The sequence below is a fragment of the Lolium rigidum genome, chromosome 4 (assembly GCF_022539505.1).
Source record: "Lolium rigidum isolate FL_2022 chromosome 4, APGP_CSIRO_Lrig_0.1, whole genome shotgun sequence".
Taxonomy (NCBI): domain Eukaryota; kingdom Viridiplantae; phylum Streptophyta; class Magnoliopsida; order Poales; family Poaceae; genus Lolium; species Lolium rigidum.
In genome coordinates this window covers 26075947-26099633 of record NC_061511.1, presented here as the reverse complement: position 1 = coordinate 26099633, position 23687 = coordinate 26075947, and the positions used below count along the sequence as shown (strand labels likewise).

General features: G+C 47.0%; 2 protein-coding genes across 5 annotated transcripts; one reads left to right on the top strand and one right to left on the bottom strand.

The window, feature by feature from the left end:
• The first annotated feature begins 581 nt into the window (after positions 1 to 581).
• Positions 582 to 3037, top strand: LOC124708419. The gene is made up of 2 exons (XM_047240096.1): positions 582 to 1383; positions 2042 to 3037. Exons 1-2 carry the CDS (start codon positions 811 to 813, stop codon positions 2783 to 2785), a joined length of 1317 nt encoding a protein of 438 aa, XP_047096052.1. The 5' UTR covers positions 582 to 810; the 3' UTR covers positions 2786 to 3037.
• Positions 3038 to 4592: 1555 nt separating this feature from the next.
• LOC124706974 (metal tolerance protein 1-like) lies at positions 4593 to 11258 on the bottom strand. 4 transcript variants are annotated; one of them, XM_047238637.1, is made up of 3 exons: positions 7552 to 7568; positions 6318 to 6403; positions 4593 to 6216 (listed from the first exon to the last, which is right to left on the bottom strand). In XM_047238637.1, exons 1-3 carry the CDS (start codon positions 7556 to 7558, stop codon positions 4954 to 4956), a joined length of 1356 nt encoding a protein of 451 aa, XP_047094593.1. In that variant the 5' UTR covers positions 7559 to 7568; the 3' UTR covers positions 4593 to 4953. The 4 variants fall into 4 exon arrangements, with proteins under 4 accessions (XP_047094593.1, XP_047094594.1, XP_047094595.1 ...); XM_047238638.1 differs by lacking the exons at positions 6318 to 6403; positions 7552 to 7568 and adding an exon at positions 11149 to 11258; XM_047238639.1 differs by lacking the exons at positions 6318 to 6403; positions 7552 to 7568 and adding an exon at positions 8286 to 8327.
• Positions 11259 to 23687: the final 12429 nt, after the last annotated feature.

The window sequence follows — 23687 nt, the reverse complement described above, 5'->3', positions numbered from 1 at the left end:
TGAAAAAACGGCTTGTTGTGTGGCGCGTGTAAGAATAAAAAATCTGGTGCTAAAAAGACGGCTTTTCGCAAGATAGGTTTTCACTTTTTTTACATAGATCATAAAAAATATCCGTTTTCGCGAAACTTTAAGAACACACACACATTATGGAGATGTACATGCATAACTTTTTGTCAAAAAAATCAACATTTTGAAGTATGCATTTTTTGGTAGAGGGAGCATATGTACCCGAGAGCCGAATTAATTTTCTAAGATCTTTTGCTCTGTAGATGTGAAATAGTTATACTTCGGTAGCAACGTCACAACATCTTGAGTCTCATATTGTTAAAACCATGCTCGCTTTTTTTTTCCAAAAAAAAAATTAGTACTTCCTCCGATCCAACGTGTTTAGGTACATCTACATTAAGTAATATGAGTTGGAGTGAGTAATCTTTTCAACAAGTATTTCATCGTTTTTATCTTTGTCGTGAACTATATGGTGCAAGTGCAAATAACATATGGTTCAAAGTTTTTCACCAAAAAACCTTGCAGTTATTTCCTTGGGTCAAAGCCCCGGTCGACCAGGGCTTTATCGACTCCAACGTCACTCTTCTCCCAGCTTTTCCCCCAAATCGACACCTGCCGTCGCCTCTCCGGCGGCCGCCCCGTTCCCCTCCAAAATCCGGCGGCCGCCGCCCTCCGCCTCGATTCTCCCTTTGTAGCTGCGGCCACCACCCTCCGCTTCGATTCTCCCTCCCTCTGTAGCTGCTGCCACCGCCCCGTCTGGCCGCCGTCCCCCTCCCATGCCCTAATTAAGCCAGGAGGCGAAGTATGTCGTCGGAGTGGTATGGCTGCGGGCCGTTTGATAGATGTGTGGGTTCTTGTATTTCCGAGGGCTTCAACCTCTGCCGGTGTTACGATGAATCTGACCAAGAGGCATACTGGGCCGACTGCTGCCTGGAGCCCTCCTCGGACTCCAGGGCCGGATTTTCCGAGGCATTCCTCGCCTCCGGCAGCAAGTCGCCCGAGAAGATCTGGGACGACTGGGCAGACGGCGCAACCTCCAACTCGACCGCGATTCCGCGGGCCCCGGTCGTCGCCACCGCGCCCAAGGAATGGGGGGACTCCGGCGGCTTGTCCGAGGCATTCCTCGCCGCGGGCAGCAAGTCGCCCGAGAAGATCTGGGACGACTGGGCTGACGGCGCAACCTCGAGCTCGACCGCGATTCCGCGGGCCCCTGCCGTCGCCAGCGCGCCCAAGGAATGGGGGGACTCCGGCGGCTCCACCTCGCACTCGATGTCGATTCCGCCGGCCTTGACTCTCACCGACGTGACGCTGGCGGATGGAGGCCGCGCATTCGACTGCAGCGCCTGCTGCCTGCCGCTGAAGCCGCCCATCTTCCAGGTGCGTGCGACATCTCCCCTCCCAAATCCCGACTACTAGATCAGTATTTGTGCAGTACTAGATCTAGTATAGATCTACCATCCAGGGCGGGCCCAGAATTTCAGCACAGGGTATTCAAAATATATTATCCGAAATAAAGTTCGAAAATAATTAGAGTATGAACTATGTTGACACCTATGTGCTTGAAAAACTATGACAAGAAAAGATACTTGTGCCTGAGAAACGTAGAATAAGAGCATCAAATATGTAGCGCTGTACAATTTCTAACTAATAAAGTTAACATGAAAATGTAAGAGTAGAACATATTTGTGCTTGAGAAACTTAAAACAAGATTATGGAATATGTAACTTTGTACAATTTCTAACTAATGAGTTGACATGAAAAACCTACGAGTATAAGAAACATTATATGAGCTTTCTGTAAGAAAAAAATACATAGAACAATTATATTTTGATTAACCAACGAATAAGTATGCAGACATGGGGTTTGAACACTGGACCGTATCACGATACAAACCGTTGTTTCTATACGAGTTGAGCTACACCATCTTTTATGTCAGTTTAGGATAGTACACTTTTATTACATGTCTATAGATATTTCATATACCGGTAGTATCTCAAAGTATCTGGCCTGTTCACCCTCGATTGCACCCTTGCAGTGTGACCAGGGGCACACGGTGTGCCTCACATGCCTCAAGGCTTTATCCTGGGAAGGGTCAGCCGCAGCAGCGAGGTGCAACGTTTCCGGCGGCCACCACACCGACGGCTACCGCCGGAACCAGCCCTTGGAGAATGCCGTGGAGGCCATCTGTGTGACGTGCCCCAATGCCGCCTACGGCTGCACCGACCTGCTGACTCGCTACTTCCTGCCCACGCACCGACGGTCATGCAGTTACGCGCTCATTGCTAGCTGCCCACAGGAAGCCTGCAGCTTCATCGGCTCCGCGGAGGCCCTTCTGGATCACTTCATCTCCGTGGAGAAGTGGCCATACACCGCCGAGACCCAGGCCGGGAAGAGCTTCGACATCCACCTCTTGGGCGGCTTCAATGTCGTCGGTGCCGTCCGTGGCACCAGCCAGCACCTGCTTGTGCTATTCGTGGCACGGAGGCCGTTCGGCAGCACGGTCTCCGCAATCTGCATATCTCCCCAACCTAAAGACATTTCTTGGTTGCGACCGCCACCACAGACACTGAAATGTGAGCTTGATCTCCACTTCCTCGCTGCTCCGAATTCTCAGACATCTAAACACGATGTCATAACCTCCTTCGATGTACCATGCACCAATCCCTCACATGGGCTCCCTGATCCCGATGACTTCTTCCAGTTCTCCGTGCCCAAGTCCGTTCATCCTGACGACAATGCTGCTATCGAGGTCACGGCCTCTATTACCATCTACCAGTAGATAATCTGATCTGTTCCATCGTCTTACCCTGTTTTATCCTGAAGCTTAGCTGGTGTGCTAGTGTTTAGTTTTGTGTATATGATGGTTGATGCCGGTAGCTATCTCTGTAGGGCTATGCTAATGTAATTCTAGTTTCAAGACTGTAAAACCGTATTGATGGGTGAGATGTTCACGGCTTTATGTTTTCGTGAGGACAATATATATCTAATTGTTACTGAACTGTTATGTTTAGTTATTGAAGGTTTGATCAAATGCCTGTGCTACTGAGTACTTATTTTCGGAAGGCGAGGCCCCGAACGTTTCATTGGTCATGATGTATTGAAATTGAGAGGCGAGGAAATTGGTAGGCATTTGGTTAAATGTAGCTAAGTATGTGTCCTCGTTCATAGTGATTAGCAGATTTTGCTAGTCAATCTAGCATCTTTCTTTATTGCCTTGCAGCATAATTGCATAGAGCTCTCGAGTTGCTTGATATGCAGAACAGGTCTGATATGCTTGCCTGGTGTTCAATATGCAGCTTTTACTACTTTTGTGAATGATTAAACTGCTGTATCAAACACCTGTCTAAACAGAACTTGCATATACAAACAATTAAGCAAAATGCCCAAGTTGCTGGAGGTGGGAGCTAGGCGGAATGCCGTTGGTGAAGGCCTCAAATCCATTTAATCGCTTCTTATTCACAGTAAGCACATGTGTTACATGGTCTGATCAGTCCTAGGATGCTGATTCATCCAAGAATCTGATGTTGTTACTGTTGCCAGTGGTAGTTTTAAGATTGGCATTTTCCTCTTGTGAAACATGGGAGTGAAGTTTGGACAGTGTCGTTCAGTGTTATGGGGTGTCCAGCTTTGATTTCTACTGCTGCATATGCTATGTTTTGTAAGTCAAAGCCCGAACTGAATCCAATGCAATGCCAGTCAAGACATGACTGTGAGCTTGTGCTTTGATCCATCTCAATTTTATTTGAAGATTCTCGTTCTGGGCTTGTTGGTAGAATGCTCTGAAAAGTTTTGATTCCACCTTTCCAGTATATGACATCTTAAATCCTATTTAACCAGCAGCATGTGGCTCCTTAGCTCTGGAGCAACACATGGGATTAAGCATTGTCGTTCCAGGTATAAATGACTAGTCGATGATACTGAAACAGATGGCAACATGAACTGTAGTTGTCACCAACTCTCCCATGAAGCATGATGTGGTCAAAATTTGACAAGGGTTTGAAAGCATTCGGAACAAGTATGAATCCTTCTCTTTGGTGGTGTTGTTGAGTTCACGTTGGAACCGAGTCAATTTTTGCTCAAAAATCAGAACTATATGACACTCCAAAACTATAGATTAATTTCCATACTAGATGATGATACCTGGCCCCATGTTGGGGTGGTTTTTCTTTTTCGAAAATGTTGATGCACGACACTGGGCAAATAATCAACTCGATTGAAATGATCACTCGTTAGTACAAAATAGAAGAGAATAAGAGACGTAACAGCTGACGTGTTGATAGATGCAAGCTGGAACGCAAGCACAAATACATTGCAGGCATCAACAGAATGTGTACACTTCACAGAACGAAAACAGACCAACTGAAGCCCCCTTGGGATGGCGTATATGCTTACTGTCAAATACTGTAGCCTGCAAGACTATATCAGTGGTGCATTCCACTTCAGAAACCCTTGTGAACAAATTTCTGAAGCAAAGATACATGTACTGCTCAGAAGAAATGAGATATGTAGTGACACGAGAGATACACATTGCAAATTCACAGACAGAAAAACAAGGAGTGCTTGTACCTTCCTACATTCAACTGTAGGAAGCAAACTCAAAACGGCTAGAAAAACTTGACAATATCCATGCCATAACAAGCAGAGCTTTACATAAAGTGACAAGAAAGGGTGCACCTGAACTACACATGCGGGTTGATGAGCTCAAAAGGGGGCTCAATAAACGTCTGAAAACTGCATCCATGTGAACACAGACTACACCACCCTGATAATAGTTCATTCACCTAAAGAGCTAATGATAAATCGAACATATATAATATTTCTCCAGCACCAAAGATAACAGCTAGATGAACCTGCAACGCCTTTTTGCAAGTGCAAAGCTAACAACAACTGCATTTTAGGAAGATAAGCCGTGAACAAGCGCAATTTTCATCCCCAACTATCTGTACCTTACTCGCGCTCGATCTGAATCGTCACATGACTGATGTTGTACTCTGCCTTGATGTACCCAATGACCTTGTCAAGCATCTGATCAGCATCCGCATCCTGTGTGATGGTCACGTGGCATGCCAACAGCACCTTCCCCACTGTGATAGCCCAGATGTGCAGCTCATGGACAGCAATCACACCTTCCATCTCACGGAGACCACTCTCGAGCCTGGTGGCATCGATCTCGCGGGGTGTGCTCTCCATCAGAACTTCAAGAATGTTCCGAATCATCTTGACTGTGGTAAACAGTACAATCACAGAGAAGATGAGGGTGCATATGAGATCAATAATCTTCCATTCAGGCTTGTACCAGATGAGACCACCTCCAATCATTACACCAATGCTCTGGATGGAGTCCCCGATAACATGCAGATAAGCACTGTGCACATTGATATTACGGTTAGCCTTCTTAGCGGCCTTGGCACCAGGCTGGGTACTCTCACAATCACCATCATGCTTAAGCAACGGTTCTTCAGCATCATGATGTAGTCCACTGCTTGAATGAGAGTGCTCATGAGTTGTGATGGTTATGGAGGTACCATGACTGTGCTCATGGCGTACATGGCCCTGCTCATGATCTTCGTGATGGGGATGGTCATCCTCCGAGTGTCCATGATCATGGTCATGTGAATGTCCATGGTCATGACCATGGCTGTGCCCATGCCCACCGTGCCCATGGTCGTGACCAAGCAACACTGCCATTATGATGTTAACAAACAAGCCAAAAGCTGATACAGCAAACATGAGGGAGCCCTGCACCTCGCCGCTTTCATTGAGGAGCCTATTGATAGCTTCGTAGACAAGTATGCCAGCAAGGAGCCATATAAGCTGAATGGAAAGCAATGCCCCCAGAATTTCAATACGGAAAAATCCATATGACTGCTGTGGTGTCGCTTCCCAGCCAGCTGCCCATAGAGAGAATAAAGATATGGCAAATGCTGCAACATCAGATAGCAGATGGGCTGCATCAGTCAGGATTGCAAGACTGTTTGCTTTGATGCCTCCAACCACTTCAACTGCCATGAATATAACGCAAAGGATCACAGCAATTAGGAGCTTCCTCATGGACGCAGATCTCTCCTTTGCATCTTTCGAGGTGTTACTGGTGTCAGAAAAGTCGCAAGCAGCACCTCTGCAAGCTTTGTTCCCAGCTGCTCCAGAAGCGGATGAAATGTCCAGTGTTACTTCAGGGACATGGGGCGGTGAGTGATTATGGCTGTCCATCTGAAAGAAAACAAGAGTCAATACACAGGAACAGTGATTATGCTAGATCTAGTACTGCACAAATGCTGTCAGAAAATTTATTTATCATGTGCGCCTCCTACCAGAACTAATGTGAGAAATGAGGCGATGGAGATCCCATAATGCCATTCGTTAAGGGAAAACTGAAGCACCACATCCATGCAGTCGCCTTGCATGGACAACCAAAAACACACATATCTAATTATGTTGTCCAGATGAGTATGACAATGACTATCTATCACATGTAGGGGTTCAAACTAAAACTTGTGAATATATATATCAGTTTGCACAACAGGAAAGGTTTGCACAAAAAATGACAGTGGCAAGGTTTCACATGAGCTGGGAAAGCTCAGCAGCAACTGAACATAACATATTTCACATGTTTAATTAGACAGTTTATACAAGTGGTGCACCTATAGCACATCCTAATTGATATATTAGAAGATAACACGAGGTACGAAAAAGGTCAACTAAAGAAAAAGTCAATGTTGACTAGATTTGCAGAATATGACAGGAATCTGGAGCCTACTAGCGTGGAGAATATATGCCACCAAAGACATGATGGCGAAATTTAGGTAAGACTAACTTTCAACAACATGGGTGCAGAGTAACTAAAGCGGCCACAGCTAGCAAACAGAAAAAAGAATTAACAGGAAATGCATTAAGTTTTAGCCACAAAACCTACTGGTTGGTTCCCACACAAGTTGGATCACACCAATCTGCAAACATAATAAGGCGGACATCTACTACTCTCCTAATATAAACAGAAAATAAACAAATCAACAGAGATGAAAACTAAAGCAAAGTGGTGCACCTGTAATTGGGAAGGTTTGCACAAATGACAGTGGCATAGTTTCACATAAGTTGGGAAAGCTCAGCAGCAACTGAACATACCATATTTCACTTGTTTTATTAGACAGTTAATAAAAGTGGTGCACCTATAGCACATCCTAATTGATGTACGAGATAACATAACATGAGGTATGAAAATGTCAACTAAAGCAAAGTCAATGTTGACTAGATTTGCAGAATATGACAGGAATCTGCAGCTTGCTAGCGCAGAGAATATATGTGCCACCGAATCCATGACAGCAAAATTTAGATAAGGATAAATTTCGACAACATGGGGGCAGAGTAACTCAAGTGGCCACAACTAGCAAATTGAAAAGAAAAAAAGAATTAGCAGGAAACGCATCAAGTTTTAGTCGCAAAACTAATTGGTTGCCTCCCCCACAAGTTGGATCACACCAATCTGCAGACATAATAAGGCTACTCTCCTAATAATGAAAACACAAAACAAACAAATCAACAGAATACCCAGCATTCGGATGAGCTGACAACAATGCCTCCTCTAGACTCTAGTTCCACTCAGGATTCCCAATCTGATACCCACAGCTAACGAATCAGCAAGAGGACAGGAACCACGAGACGCCGAGCAGAATGAAGAGAGAAGCGTGCACAAATTGGTATCTGTCACCACGGGAGGCCAGGCTGGGCCGACACCGAAAAGTGTAGGCGATCAGATAAGGACTCGAGCGAGGCAAAGTAGACCACCGCCGTAGTCACGGAGGTTGATCGATCGAGCGAATCCGCCACGTCGCTCGCGGACAAGCGAGTGCGGCTGAGGAACTCGGGCACCACCTGCAGACCAACGGAATCGCATCGCCCAAAGCGGAAACCAACAAAACGAGCACACCCACTACGGAGACGGCGACGGCGAGTCGCGATCCGGTTCCTACTGCGCCGGTGAGGGCGGGATGATTCTCTGGTGTCTATGCCTCGGAGTCTGATGGGGCACCCGATCTCGGCCCCGAACGAACCCGTCCGTAACTGAAACTCTGATAGTAATACAGTCGGAACTGAAGGGATTTGGGCGGGGATGTCCCGCGGAATCCAGAGTTCGTGCGTAGAAATCGGAAGAGACGGCGCTAGTAATTTCGCAGTGGGTGTCCCCATTGATCGGGGCGGAACCAAGCAGCACGGGAACAATCCGTCGATACAACCGTGCGGAGGAGGTAGGGAAGGGCGGGGCGGGGGAGGCGGTGACTAACCTGGACGGAGACCCGGCAGCAGCAGCACCACCAGAAGCAGCGGCTCCGTCGCCCGCCGCCGCCGCGGAGTTCTGGGGGAGGCGCGACGGGAGCGGGATAGAGCGGCGGTTCTGGTGGGGGAAGACGACGAAGCGGCGGAGGCGTGAGTCGAGAGGGGGTGGCGGAACACAAAAAGGGCTCAGAGGGGCAGTTCCGTACTTTCCCCGTCGCCTGTAACGCTCCTGCGTCCGATGTGAATCACGCGACGCGAGATGCGAGATGGCGATGACGTGGACACACTCCCGATCCTAGGATATCCCTTCTGGTTTGAACACTCTCTCGAGGTTATCTCGAAAATAAAAACTCTCTCATTACGGGCTCGAGCCAGAGTTCTGTCGAGATTAGTCTAGAAGCCTCTGGAATAGCATCGTCAAACTAATAGATTCACTCCGGAAATACATTGAAAAAACCAGAAATTAACCCTAGCTACGCTTGCCAAGACTGGATACCGGTCGTCATCGTCGATCAGGTCGATGAAGGTTGGAGATGTCGAAGGCCACGACCAGTGTGCATGCTGTTGACTGCCGCCGGCGGTGTTCGTGCAGGAGGAGGAGGTGGCGGCCGCTTCGCGTGGGGCCCATGAAGGTAGTGGGTAATGTGTTGGTTGGATGTGGTGTGGCGTAGGAAGGAGGTGGTGCGTCGTAAGCGGGAGGTGCCACGGGCCCACGGTGACCACGCTGGAGGCGCCACGGTCGAGGCCTCCATGTATGGCCAACCTCATGGCCTCCTCCTCTGAGAGGCCGGGAGGCATGACCGCCGAGGCATAGCGCAATGGCGCTTGTAGTGGTGGTGGCGCGGGCTGCTCCCTCCAAGCCTTCATGGAATCATGGCCATCCTAAACGCATCCTCCTCATCCACGTTCCCGGCATGAGGGGAAGCTCATCTACCCTACCCTCCTCCTTCGCATTCTCCGTGAAGTACGCCACGTAGCCAAGGTAGTCGTTAGCGTCGTCCCCCTCCTCCTCTTCATTCTCCTCCTCCTCCTCCTTCACCAGCGCACCAGCGCGAGCGGAGTGGCGTTGTTGAACTCGTGGTCACCGATAAACCCCGCTCAGCGCCTCAAATACCATTCGAGGTGCCCGAACGTGTCCCATATCGGCGACTCGAAGTTGAATCCTAGGTCGGCGAGGGGATCCAACGGTAGAAGGGGCCATGCGTCGGGTGATCTCCCGCCGCCGCTCCTGTCACTCCCATGGAATCGACGACATGGGAACACTCCGATGGTTAAGTCACCAGCCGGTGGGGAGGTGGACGTCGGTCCACCCAACAGAGCATGGTGTGCGCTCGTTGTATGGTGTGTGGGTCATTTCGATGGTGACGGACACACGGACACATGGTTTCTTTTTCTTCTTCTTCCTCACCCCGGCTAGGCCTCGGGGTCGTGCTTTGGCTTCCGCCATGGCCATCCCTTTCACATGGATGACGTCGCGCTTCCTGTTCTATGGGAAAGGTTGGCTCACGATGGTGTCGATCTTGGCTAGCTGCTCGCAGTGGCGTTGGCAAAAGCCGATTGCCTATTATAAAGGAATGGGGTGCGCAACTTTCCACACGCGTGCCATTCATGGCGGTGCAAAAGCCCAGCCACCGCACGCTAGTACTGCTGATTCCGCTGAAGCCGAAGCATGCCATTGAAGACGCCACATCGAGTAGGCACACGCCTGGTCAGTGGGAGGGGCAGCGATGCGGCCTCGCATGGAGGGTAGCGATTCAGGCCTCACAGGGATAGGGCAGCGATTCAGGCCTCGCGGGTGAGCCCGAGGAATAGGCGCGTCCGCACAAATGCATTTGGGCCGCGAATACGTCTCAGGTCGGTCACTATGCATCGGGCCGATTAACTGTGGACAGGCCCAAATTTTGACCGCGTCAACGGTCACTTTACGTTCTCTGTTTGCATCGGACTCCCGGAGATACCCTTAATCTAAGCTTTGATCCTTGGCACACCCTTAATCTGAACTTTGACCCTTCGTACCTAGTGTAGTGATACATGCATACATCCATCTCATAGTCACCACTGCTTGATTCTCGGCATATCCCAACTGCTAACCACGAGAGGGCTTGTTTACAGCTGATTTCTTGATGATTTCTACTTTGAACCTTTGTGTCCCATCAAAGATAGAAAGCGTTTGCACTTCCGGCAAAATCAGAAAGCGTCCATGCGCACTAATTCCAGGAGTATCAAAGGTAGAAAGCGTCACACGCGTTTAACTCACATGATTACAACTCATCACGACAACCTAGCTTAAAGGTAAAGCATTTGCTAATTAATCAATCGATCAATCATATAGATACAGCCATACAGTATAATCACTATACTTGTAGGCTTAAAGCAAGGTTGTTCGTAGCAAGATGACACGGTAGCAAGGAGCGACAGGGAAAAGGAAAGTTCCCGTGTTACCTCCTTGTTCGTTTGTGGGGGGATTCTGATCCAAACTGGATAGTGGATTTTTTTTCACGGGATCCAGTAGTGGCTACTTGCTCACTTCCAAATTTCAGCTGTGGAATCATGTGGAAGATGGAGATTCCCATAATTGGTAGGTCGGCGAAAGGGAAGTGAGGTCAACTTTGTTTAAACCGCATGGGCCGGACGGATCAAATGTTTAATTCGAGCAATAAAATCACTGTATCATCATATGGAATCTGGAGCTGGTGGATTCTCAAGTACTCCAACTTTGGGGAGCCCAATGACCATGGAGGATACGAGCTTTTCAGAAACGGGATCAAGAAAAAACCCTCTTTAAGCGCCATGGAAGCTGGAGTTCTTGGAGTACGACTCAAACTAGCTAGATACTGCAAGTACTAGCTTCGTGGTGTGTCAGTTGGTTACCTTGGTTGAATCTAGACGCCGGCGAGCGATCGAGCTCCACGGGTGCGGCAGATGGCTTGAGGTCTTCCACAATCTTCTTCACCTATGTGCGCGCGCTCGAGAGTCCAGGAGGGAGGGATCGGGAGCCGGGCATCATGATTTTATAAGGCAGCTGAGAGCGTCCACAAACAAAACAAAAAAGGGAAAGGGAGGAGGTATGAGTGTGTATTTTTGTAGCTCGAGCTACACATAGCTCTTTTTTTGAAAAAATCGAAAATGATATTTTAAGGTTCCAAAAAATATGAAAAAAAAATCTTGATGTAGACCATGTTGTGATCTATGTGCGTGCAAATTTTTAAAAACCGAGCTACACACTAGTGGAGAAGAGGCCTTTGGTCCCAAGCAAATGTCCCACTGCTGAACCAAACCGGGTCCAATGCCCCCATTGGACCCGGTTCGTTTCTGCCCAGGACGACCCCACCCGCCGGCGCTCGTCTCGTAGCGGCCTTTGGACCCGGTTTGTCATACAAACCGGGTCCAAAGGGTCCACCCGCAGTGCGCGGCAGGCCGTGTCGGCTCGGGGAACCCTTTAGTCCCGGTTTGTATGACAAACCGGGTCCAAAGGCCCCCTCCGGCTATATAACCTTGCCCCTGCCCAAGTGTGAGCCACACTTAGCCATTTTTTCACTATCTTCACAAGAGGGGTGTATTGCTTTCCTCTCTTCTTCACATGCACAAGAGGTGTTCGATGAAATGCTTAAGAGGATTTGCCACTTGAGTTTACACAAATCAAGCCACACTTAACTTGCTTTTTCTTCTTCATCGAGGTTAACGACTTTATCCTTTTCATCCGCAATTGATAAAATGCATGTGTATATATACATCGTGATGTTCCGTAATGGTTTTGATCAGCTTAATTATATCATGCGGATGAATCGGCAATGGATGTACATTGACCGACGGTTTGACGAGTTCACTCGCGGGCCTGGATAATTTTATGGCCGTGGCGGAGGCAAACAAACATGGTGGCTTCATGTATTGTCCATGTGTGGACTGCAAGAATATCGTAAATTACGCTCACTCGAGTCTCATTCACAGCCACCTTCTGCGATCCGGTTTCATGCCCAGTTACTATTGTTGGACCAAGCACGGAGAAAGAGGGGTTATGATGGAAGACAATGAAGAAGAGGAAGAGGATCATTTGCACTAACAATTATCCTCATTATATTCTTTGTGTACGCTATACATTTAATTATGCAGAATGAAGAAGCTGGAATACAAAAGAGGCAAGCTCGTACCGCTGGGGTTCATAGACCCAAACACAGTTCATGAAGTTACGGTTCGACGGTACCCCAAGGACACGAGAGGACAACATCGTAATGTTTTTAGAGAAGCAAGCGGACAAAGAGGATATATTCTTTCCCTACAACTTCAAGTGAGTGTTATATATAACATACATTATGCTTGTGCACCTTCCACTTTATTCTCGTAATCATTGAGCTATGCTTGTGCAGTTTCCACTTTATTCTCCTAACCATTGATCTTCACCTTGGAGTCGTAAACGTCATGGACTCGAAACGTAAAGAATATGCGGAATGGGCGGACATGGCTGCCATCCTCCAGAGGTAGTTTCAATCAATTTCGTATTGGCATCTTCATCTGCTCTAATTCGAAGATATCATCAACTAATCAATTACTCATTTACTCATTATTTTTTGCCGGGCGGGGCTTGGAAACGGTTCATCAATACTGTTCCGGGTGAATGGAAACCGGAGCTTACATTTAGAGATTACCCTGTAAGTAGTACTATATATATAGCTAGCTATGTCCGTGAAACTTTATATATGATATTTACTTTCAATACGATGCTTGATTATTAGTTTGATCGAACTATTTTTTCGTAAAGTGTATGAGGCAGGAACAAGGGAATAACTTATGTGGATACTACGTCCGCACCTTCATGCGTGACATGTCCTGTCCCAAGGGTGGGGATGCCCAAATACACCACACTCGTGTACGATAACAAATTTTCACAATTAATCTTAATTAGTACCATCTATTGTATTGAGTTCCATTCATATATTGATCTCCTTTTTTAAATATAGATGACACGCCCACGGGACACTCTCATAACAGCGGATCAAATAAAAGCAATTCAAGAGGAAATCGCGGGATTCTTTATTACCGAGGTCCTTACCCCAGGTGGAGAGCACTATCGGCGGATCGTGACGGGGAACGAAATCCGTCGAGGACATGTTGTATTGTAAATATGCATGCATTACGTGTACTGTTGACGATGTCGTGTACTGTTGACGATGTCTATATATATTCATGACGATTTTTTGTGGTTTCTTGAATGATATATATGCATTGCTGAAACTCTGCCGTGGCGGAGAAACGCCTGTTTCTCTGCCGTGGCAGAGAAACGCTCTGTTTCTCCGCCGCGGCAGAGAAATAGCAATTCTCTGCCGCGGCGGAGGAACCTAGGCCCGGTTCGTACCACGAACCGGGACCAAAGGCCTTCCACCGCGAGCTCCCTGGCCGCACCACGTGTCGAGGCCTTTAGGCCCGGTTTATCTTTGAACCGGGACTAAAGGGTACCCCCTTTAGTCCCGCCTAGTTGGTCCCGGTTCGGGAACCGGGTCTAAAGGCCCAAATGGACCGGGCCTATTGCCCCGTTTTCCACTAGTGACATGTAGCTCGGTCTATGATGGGGGTTTCCGGAGGAAGTATAGTAGTCTCTTCGCTCATAAAGAAATGTTTCTTTTTTTGCGGGCCATAAAGAAATGTTTCAGCTTAATTAAAATTTAGATGTATCTAAATCTAATTTAGAACATAGATATATCTAAATTAAAATGAGATATTTTTTGGTAGTACTACTACTCCGTATAGGATAACACGTGGCACGCCGCAAGAGATCGTTTGCTTTAATGTAGTACTCCCTATATCTATAAAGAGACGTCTGAGATTTGTCTAATTCTGAATGTATTACATTCAGATTTAGACAAATCTTAGACGACTATTTATAGATGAAGGTACTTTTTCTATCTATGCATGGAAGGATGTCTCAACTTTATCAAAATCTAGATATATCTATATACTAAATTGAATCTAGATACATCTAAATTTTAACAAATTTAAGACATTTTTTATGAATAGAGGAAGAATAGATTATTTCTTCTAAAATAAAAAGGGGGGATGCAAAAGTTTTTCCTGCTTCATTGAGGGGGAAAGTCGATCACAAGACTACAAAATAAAGAGGCCAACGCCTAATTTCTCGTCACATCACATATTCACATGGTACGCTTCCAAGCAAAGAACTGGATAGCTTTTCTTCTGTCTTTTTCAGAGAAATATCGGCAAGTTTCCCTGAAGATTATATGGCCTTCGACACGTCACATATTTCCAAAATCTAAAACGCTCTTTGCACCAAAGATAGAAAGCGGCATGCACTAATTTCCTGGAGTTTAAATGGCGGTGCCACACACTGACACACGTTGAGCAGGCACTGGTTACATCCAGCCCACGACAACCTAGCTTCAAGTCAAAGCATTTTGTTAATTAAACGAACCCTATACTAATCTCTACACTGATACTACTAGTAGAGGATCGACCGAGACACCAATTATAGGTAAGCACGACGGGGACATGCACACACTATTTATCCAGTTTCCCTCTATCTCCTTGTTCGTTTCTGGTGCTATGATGCGATCTGGACATACCCACCCTAGCTTGAGTTTCCTAGATTCTTCACAGATCCAATAGTAGCACTTACCTCCAAAGCTTCGTTGTCAAATCATGTCGAGGAAGGAGGAGATGCTCGTATAATTGCTACAGATGAACTTGAGCAGAGGTCAAGGGTGGAATCGAATGAATCGAACAATAAAGTAGTACTTCAGAGTACGGAGTACTAGCAATTCCAGAGTTTTTATTTGTGTTTCTTAAATAATTGTGAGAGTACTGGCTGTTAGCTGTTTGTTGTTTTCAAAACGTTGGAGTCACGGTGCAGGCCGCTCACCCCCCCCCCCCTCTCTCACCCTTCTACACTACCTTCAGCCTTATCTTCTCTCCCGGGAGCTCTTCCGACTCAACTCCGGCGGTGCCGCCGTCTGGAGAAGAGAAGGAGAGGTTGCCCGCTGTGTATATAGTAGGTGTAGTTTGGGCTGCTTGCCGGTAGTGGACTCTTTGCCCGGTAGATGGAGCGATTTTTGGGATCTCCCCAGCCAGATCTCAAGCCTAGGGTTCCTTCTCTTTTCCTTCGCTCCTCTGGTTGGAGCATGAAGCAGAGGATTGGAGCACCGCTCCTCAAAATAAAGCAGAGGCTGATGGCCACCAAGTGGTGAGAAAGATCTGCGCTGTGAAGCTTCTCCTGGCCGGCCATGGTGGTGAGGGGGAGAGGTGGTACGGCGGAGTTAAAGGTGCGTGGTTGCTTCTTCTGGCCAGCCGTGGAGGCGAGGGGGGAAAGCAACGCGGCGCCTTTCTTTCTTCTCCGACAAGGTGGTGGTTCCTGGTGGTGCTACCCCTGGATGTCGTTGTTTCTCTCGGTTTTGGTAGTTGTGGTGGCGACCAAGATTGGGAAACGGCAGGATCTGGAGGTGGCGGAGAAGACGGCAAAGCTTCCCTGGCGGAGGTCCTCAAGCGGCGGCTTTCATCGCCGTTGCTTTTTCCGGCCGATGGGGCCACTCCACGCCTGTTGAGTTGGTACTCACAGGATCTCTCTTCCTCCAGCGTTGGAGGATTTCCTGCCTTCAGCACGGCGCTCAGCGCCGCCTCCACTCCAAGTGGTTTCGTCCCCGGAGTGGAGAAGGTGGCCGTCGCTGCAAGGTCAACAATGGTGCCGGCAGAGAAGGATCTGATCGCGTTTCCAGAATTTATGCGAGGTCCTTTTCGCAAAAATCAAGGACTGCTGTGTAATTCTTTTTCTTTCTGGGTCTTGCTTGTAATATGTAACCTGCCGAGTTAAATGAAGCTTCGGGTCCCTTGGACCCTTCTCCTGTTCAAAAAAAAAAAGAGTCACGGGGCGCAAGTTAAGCGAGGTCAACTTAGTTTGTTCCGCATGTGATCCATCAATCTGGACACAATAGGCAAGGGGTCGTAGCCATGTTTTTTTTCCGACATTGTGGTGGTAGCCATGTTTGCTCTCGCGTTTGCAAATATAAATCTCATCCTTTCTGGTCGTGGATGAGTTGGCTCTGGGTAAGGCTAGCAATTGATTGGGTTTGGTCAGGTCAATCTAAACTAGACTCATGCCTATCATCCTTATTGGGCACACCCGTGACCCACGACCCTAGACCCATGCCCAAACCCATCTGGCAACCCGACCCTATCGGGCAACCCATCGGGTACAAAAAATGGAGAGTTTGACGCAACCAAATATTTAGAACACATCGGCACATTGTTGGGCTACCAGGATGAAGAGTGGTGTATTCCCGTTCATGGCTTTGTGACTGCAAGTAGTACTAATATGCACATATTTGGTGTCTGGATACAAGAGCTTTGTGTGTAAACGATGTATACTGTCTACATGTATAATATATGTGTATCATCAGTAGCGGAGCTTCGGCCAGATTTTTGGGCGGGCCAGCCCAAAGAAAGGCATTTTTTTTTCTTTTATGGGCCAATTTGTCTCTCATTCTTTAGTGTTTTGAATTGAGCTGGGCGGGCCATGGCCCGGTTTTGTTTCAATGAAGCTCCGCCAGTGTGTATCATAGCCCACGTACCATATAAAATAATTCAATTGTTTTAATTAGTAATATTAATTGGGTGACCCATCGGGCAACCCGTGAGCATAGACTAATACCCATGTCCGACTCACGACTAATCGGGTTGTCCATGGGTCGTTTCCATGGGCGAACATAGAGACCCATACCCTACCCATTCGGGTCGGGTGCCCATGAGCAGACGTATCCATGGGTCAAAATGCCGGCTTGAGCTCTGGGTCTGGGCTGGACGGCTGGTGCAGTGTTTGTTTACTTAAGACTAGACTAGATAAAGAAATTAATTAATAAACATAAGGTTCGCCGTTGCCCAAAAGAATGTTGTGCGTACATAAGTTATCTCAGAAGAAACAATATAATGTATTTTCCAATTGATAGTGTGAAGCAAGCTGGCGTTTATTCCCAAACTTTATCCTTAAAAGAGTATACTGGAGGTGACGTTTTGACTCATAGGTGCATATGCACCTATTATACAAAATAAATAAAAGATAATTTTAAAAATACTAAAAAATTTGGAAATAAAATTTCTGGTGTACATCATGACATTCTATGTTCGTACACAAGTTTTTGTGGGAAAACAACATTTTATGTGGTATGTAAAAAAGACAAAAACATGTCCTCTACATAGTCGTGTTGGAACATCAAAATTTATCATTTTTACACAAGACACAAAAAATATTTTTTCCCTCAAAACTTGTCTATGAACATAAAATGTGTAGATATACATGCAAAATTTTATTTTACAAGTTTTTGACACTTCAAAATGTATTTTCACACAACGAGTTCATATGCACCCGTGAGCCGAAGAGGATTGCCTGTACTTCTACCTTCTCAATGCAATAAGGCCTTCTCCAATGCTTGTCTCTTAGCGTGGTATCATCGGCAAAGTGATGATGTGGCACTCTAATTAATGATAAAAGAGATTATTGTTGTATCTTACTAGCTACTCGCAGTCATAGGAAAAATACATTTCTAAACCAATCACATTCATACATAAGCTCAAAGCCATTTTAGATACGACACTAAATGCATTGTGGTGGTTATTTCTTAACACGCATAGTTACCTATGATAACATGCTAAGAAACGATGCATTTTGAAAGATCTAAATTAGTAAAAATTCTTTCCCTCTCATGGCACGGAATTCAAACCCAAAAATATTCACCACATGTTTCATCTATTTTATACATGTTCTTAGCTTATTGGAGGTGTAATAATTAAAGAGGAGAGAGATATTGGTTTGCATCTTCTTAATATAATTATATCTTCCCTTGATAATATGTTTTGAAAAAATCCACACGTCTATTTATTTGTGGACAGAGTAATTAAGACGACTCTTTTTCAATATGAGAAAAGAGGGCATCTGCACGAGGACTGCACCAATTGATACATACAAGCAAAAGTACAACAAGAAGTTATTATATCTCAAGGATCACATAATGTTGATAAAAAAATCATTGTAAAAAAGCAATATACAGCAGCTAGATGTATAGCATCTAATCTACTAATATGTCATAGTCCATCTAGCCACTACATAAATGTCTATGCTCATCATCGAGGTAACCGATCCAAAATTATTACTCCCTCCAATTTAAAATAATTATAATACATTTATAAAAATGCTATATGTATTAAATTCAAGTCAATTAAAAAAGGATTAGAGGGAGTACTCTAAAACAGGAGGGAGTGGGAGTATTTTTGTTTCCGTAGGAATGAATAATTTATAGCCAATGAACAAGATTAAAGACCAAAAATCACACGAGGAGGTGTCGGCCGAACGTGACGAGCGAAACCCCGAGAAGAAGCATGCTCGCTTCACTGCCATGAAAATAAATGCTCGCAAACAAAATTAGTTTTCTATGCCCGTGCAACATAGCTTGGAGAGGCGTTTTGGGACACGGGTCCAGATGATCCCGTTATCGGTACTGCTATTCCGTGCACTTGGGATGTGTGAATAGTCAGTTACGTCCGCGAATACGATGTGCGCAAAATGCATGAAACGGGGGAATACGCGGTGCATTAAATTAACTGGGTCACCGCATACGGAGACGAGCGTTGTTGCGTTGTTGGTGAGCGGGCGTTGTGCGCGTGACGGACCAATAGTGTTGGACCAGTGGCACATGACGAATGACGAACGACCCCTGATGGACCATGGTCCAGGTTTCGGCCAAACCCACATGCTCACGGCATGTTCTTGATATTGATTGAGTTGGGTGAGTTGGGTGGAGTAGAAATAAAGCGATTTTTTTAATAATATATTTTCTTATTTCTAGAAATAATATTTGTTTTTGATAAATTTCACAAATAATAGACCTTCGGGTTCAAGAACCCCGACGGCAGCCTGACAAGATTCATTGAATGTGATCTAGCCCGACACCTCCCTATACGGATACCCTACCCCGACATCTCCCTATCGGGATTACCTAGCCCGATTACTTGTCTGCCTGCCTGCTCTGTACCGCGACTGGCCCACGGACTTATGACTAATTGGGAAACTATGCCCCAATTACTTCATTTCGGGGTAACTGAGCCCAATTACTTCCTATCGGGGTTCTTGAACCCGACGGTGTACTATGGGTCCAAAAATAGGGATAGTACAGATTGAACCCATGCCCCAAAACGGAATAGCATCTGGACAAGAGTATTATTTAATACACCACGTATTGCCCCGTTTCATGTGTCCCAAATAGTACTGCCAACGCACGGAATAGTATTATTTGTGAAAAATATTGAAATCTAGTATTATTTCTGGAAATAATGAAAAAATATTTTAAAAATCCTTAGAAATGAATGTGGTTTCCCTACCGTTCAAGAAAGGCCTGACAACCAGGCTGCCCACGTGCTAGACCGGCTAGTTCTGATAGGAAGAGATGTATTTTTTTTTTTGAGATGGAAAGAGATGCATTTGGATCAACTATAATCCTACATTTGTACATGATACTCTTAGGAATGATTGTAATCCTGTTGAGTAATTAATACACAACTTTGAATTTGAAAAAAAAAGGCCTAACCCCATCTTCTCCCCTGTTTCTTCTTCACGAGCGGCGGCCGGGCGATTCTGCATCATCCATTGCGTGCGGCGGCGGGCGGGTTATGCATTGGCTGCCACTCGTGGAGAGACACGACCGCGCAGCCGCGACCACCGCCCTCAGCCACCTCGATATTTTTCTTGCGGTGGCCGGAGGCGATCCTCATCGATCTTTGCTTTACGGCAACGCACGCTCTCCCTCTCGCTCTCTTCTTCTTCCCACCTAGGCTGGGGGCTGCATGCATCATCGATCTTCTTTTTGTGGGTGCTGTGGTGAGTGAGTACTTAGAGCATGTCTAACAGACCCCTTAAAAGGGGCAAACCCGTATAATAACCGTCGGAATACGGGTTTCGGCTCTACCCGGCCGTCTAGCACGCCCAGTAAAACCGGCCCCCGCACCGATTTTTCCAGTTTTCGATTACGGGGCGGGTCTTCGCCCCCTACTTGTGCGGGGTGGGAGCGGGGATAGAGAGCCAGACCAGTATCCCATTTCCGAAACCGCGCGCGGACATTTCAGTTCCCCCCACCCGTTTTCTCCCGCGCGCCGACGCAGCCACCCGCGCGCCGCCGCCGGAATGCGTCAGATCCGTGCCCCTCCGCTGTCCGCCGAGCCGCGCCGAGCTGCGTCGACGCCCGCCGCACCTCCGCCGCACCCCCGCCGAAGATCCGCGTCCCTCCGCGCGCGCCGCCGCCCTCCCGCCGCGGTCTTCTCCGCCGTTTTTGCCGGTGAGTATTCCGCCGCGTTCTTCTTTGTTGTCGCCGGTAAAATGGTCGTGTTTGGGGCTGATGTATGGTACACCGTGGTAGATGGCTTCGGAGGATGTGCACATGGCGGATTTGGACGCGACGTCGACCGATTGGTCCTCGTCGGATTCCGACGATTCGGACATCGACGAGTTGCTCAACGACGACAAGATGGAGATGATGCTGCTCCTGTTCGGCATGAAGCACATGGAGGACCGCACCAAGCTTATGGATCAGCGGAAAGGATCCGTGATGGGGCGTATGTGCATTCCGCGGAACCGTGCGCTCGGCCACGAACATCTGATGCAAGATTATTTTGCCGAGGTACCGACCTATCCTCCCCGCCTCTTCCATAGACGGTACCGAATGCGTAGGACTTTGTTCGAGAGAATCGTCAAAGATTGCGAGGTAAATCGCGATTATTTCAAGCAAAAAAGAAACGCTGCCCAAATCATGGGATTTATCACATATCAAAAAAAAAAAATCTGCCGCCATGAGGGTTATTGCATACGGTATACCAGCAGATTATACCGATGAGTACCGTCGCATTGGTGTGCAAACAACCACGGATTGCGTGTGTATGTTTGCCAAGATGGTGATCAAGTTGTATGGAGAGACGTATCTCCGAGCTCCAAATGAGGAAGATACAAAAAGGCTCATGGAGATCAATGAAAAGAGGGGTGGCCGGGGATGCTTGGTAGTTTGGATTGCATGCATTGGACATGGAAAAATTGTCCAAAAGCATGGCATGGAATGTATTGTGGCAAAAGCCGTGATGCTACCATTGTTCTTGAAGCTGTGGCCTCTCAAGACTTATGGATTTAGCATGCTTTTTTTGGATTGCCGGGGACACTCAATGACATCAACATCTTGAATAGATCCCCTTTGTTTGCAAGACTAGTTAAGGGTGAAGTTCCACCTTGTAACTACAAAGTTATGAACAATGAGTACACCATGGGGTACTATCTCACAGATGTTATTTGCCCTAACTATGCAACCCTTGTCAAGTCCATAAAAGAGAAAAAGGACAAGGCTTTGACAAAAAAGGAAGCTTGCTTCACCAAAAATCAAGAGGCATGCCGCAAGGATATTGAGAGAGCTTTTGGTGTCTTGCAAGCAAAGTTTGCAATTGTCCGGGGTCCTGCTAGGTTTTGGGACAAGGAAACTCTTGTTGATATCATGACATGTTGTGTGATTCTTCACAACATGATCATTGAAGATGAAAGAGGTTTGAACTTTCCATGTTTCTAGGACAATGTTGGCACCCGAGTGCAGCCCGAGAGGAACCCAGATCGGATTGAAGCTTTTCTTGCAGCTCATCGAGGCATTGAAAATGCTGAGACTCATCACCAGCTCACCCAAGATCTGATTGATCACCATTGCCAGTTGCATGGCCAATGAGTTATTACATTTATTTTCCATTGTTGTATGTGTGAAACATTCATTTCCTATTGTTGTATGTGTGAAACATTTGTTATTTGTTTAATTCTTCCATTAGAACATTTGTTGACATTTCCGAAAAACATTATTGTAATAATTATGATGATTATTGTGTGATGTAAAACATTTATTATGTGAATGTTGTGTTGGTTCTAATATCCAATTTGTCAAAAAACCCTGTTTTGAGGGGTTGAAAACTCGGACGAGCTAGCAGACCCCGTATCCCCACCCCGTAAAACAGAATATTCTGTTTTACGGGGTGGGGATACAGGGTCTGCTAGCTCGTCCGAGTTTTCGGCCGGCGAAAAGTGAATACAGGCCCTCTACTCACGTTTTAAGGGGCGAAAAAATACAGGACCTGTTAAACATGCTCTAATCCGGGTCTAATTAGTTTTGGAAACCGATTCCGCAGTCTACCAAATCTATGCTCCCTGCCCGGCAGAGGCAGCAGTATTGAGCTTGCACGGCGAGGAACGCTGGCCCCGTGGCTCTCGGTCGGTGCTCAACTGCTCGGGGACCTCTTGGACGGGGCTAGTGTGGGCGATATGTTGCAAGCCGCATGGGTGGCGCGGATGGTCCTGCATGCGCCTGCTGATTCCCCGCAGTCCACCGGCCACAACAATCCGCAGTCTGCCTCTGCTTATGTGCTGCTTGTGAAAAATCGAGTTGGATAGTTCTGATAGATCGTGCGATCTGTGTACCTAACTGCCAAATTGAGTGCTGTGGTTTGCTTAGTGACATGAGTGTCAATCTGTATTGCTTATAGACCTGAATGTGTTTTGTAATTTTCGATTTGTGTCGGGCCATTGTGCCAGCAGCTCTTTCTGGTTAGGTTGAATGGGGTGTGCTCCGGTGTCCCCCCCCCTGGTGAACGACGTTCAGGTGGGATACCCGTTCGAGACGGTGGGGCCGTATTAGTTGCGTATAATTATACTCCACGTCATTTTCCACATAGATGATCGGATGCCACGTAGATATTGTACGTATCTTAGGTGAAGACGGTTTCCGCCGGCCCCACGTCATTAGAATCGGAGTTGGACCCGAAAATTACGTCGATCAGGTGGAGTTGATGCCGGCGATAGGCGGTGGTTACGGGGAAAATATTTGAATCCTTGCGTGTGCGCCATTGCTGGTTCTCCTTAGGGTTTGAAAGGTTCTATCGGGAGGGAGACGGCGGTGGACGACGACGTTGGGAACGGCAAGGCGTAGCCTCATCTCTCGTTAGGGTTTGGAAGGTTCCGTCCATCGGGAGGGAGACGGCGGGGAGGACGACGTTGGGGCGGCAAGGCGTAGCGCACGGCGACGAGGAGTCTGGGCAAGGTCGGACGTGGAGGCGGGAGGCGGATCCGGCGACGAGGATTCTGGGGCAAGGTCGGACGTGGAGGCGGGAAGCGGATCCTGCGACGAGGAGGTTGTGCAAGGTCGGACGTGGAGGCGGGAGGTGGATCCGGCGACGAGGAGGCTGGGCAAGGATCGCACGCGGGTTGTTCCTGCTGCTACAGGCGGCGTTAGGGTTTGGCGGATCATTGTTGGTTCGTGGTAGGTAAAGTAATTGCATGTTCATGATTTGGTTGATGTTAGGGTTTGGGTTTCGAGCTCCTTTTTTGAGATGTACTTATTTTGGTTGTTACT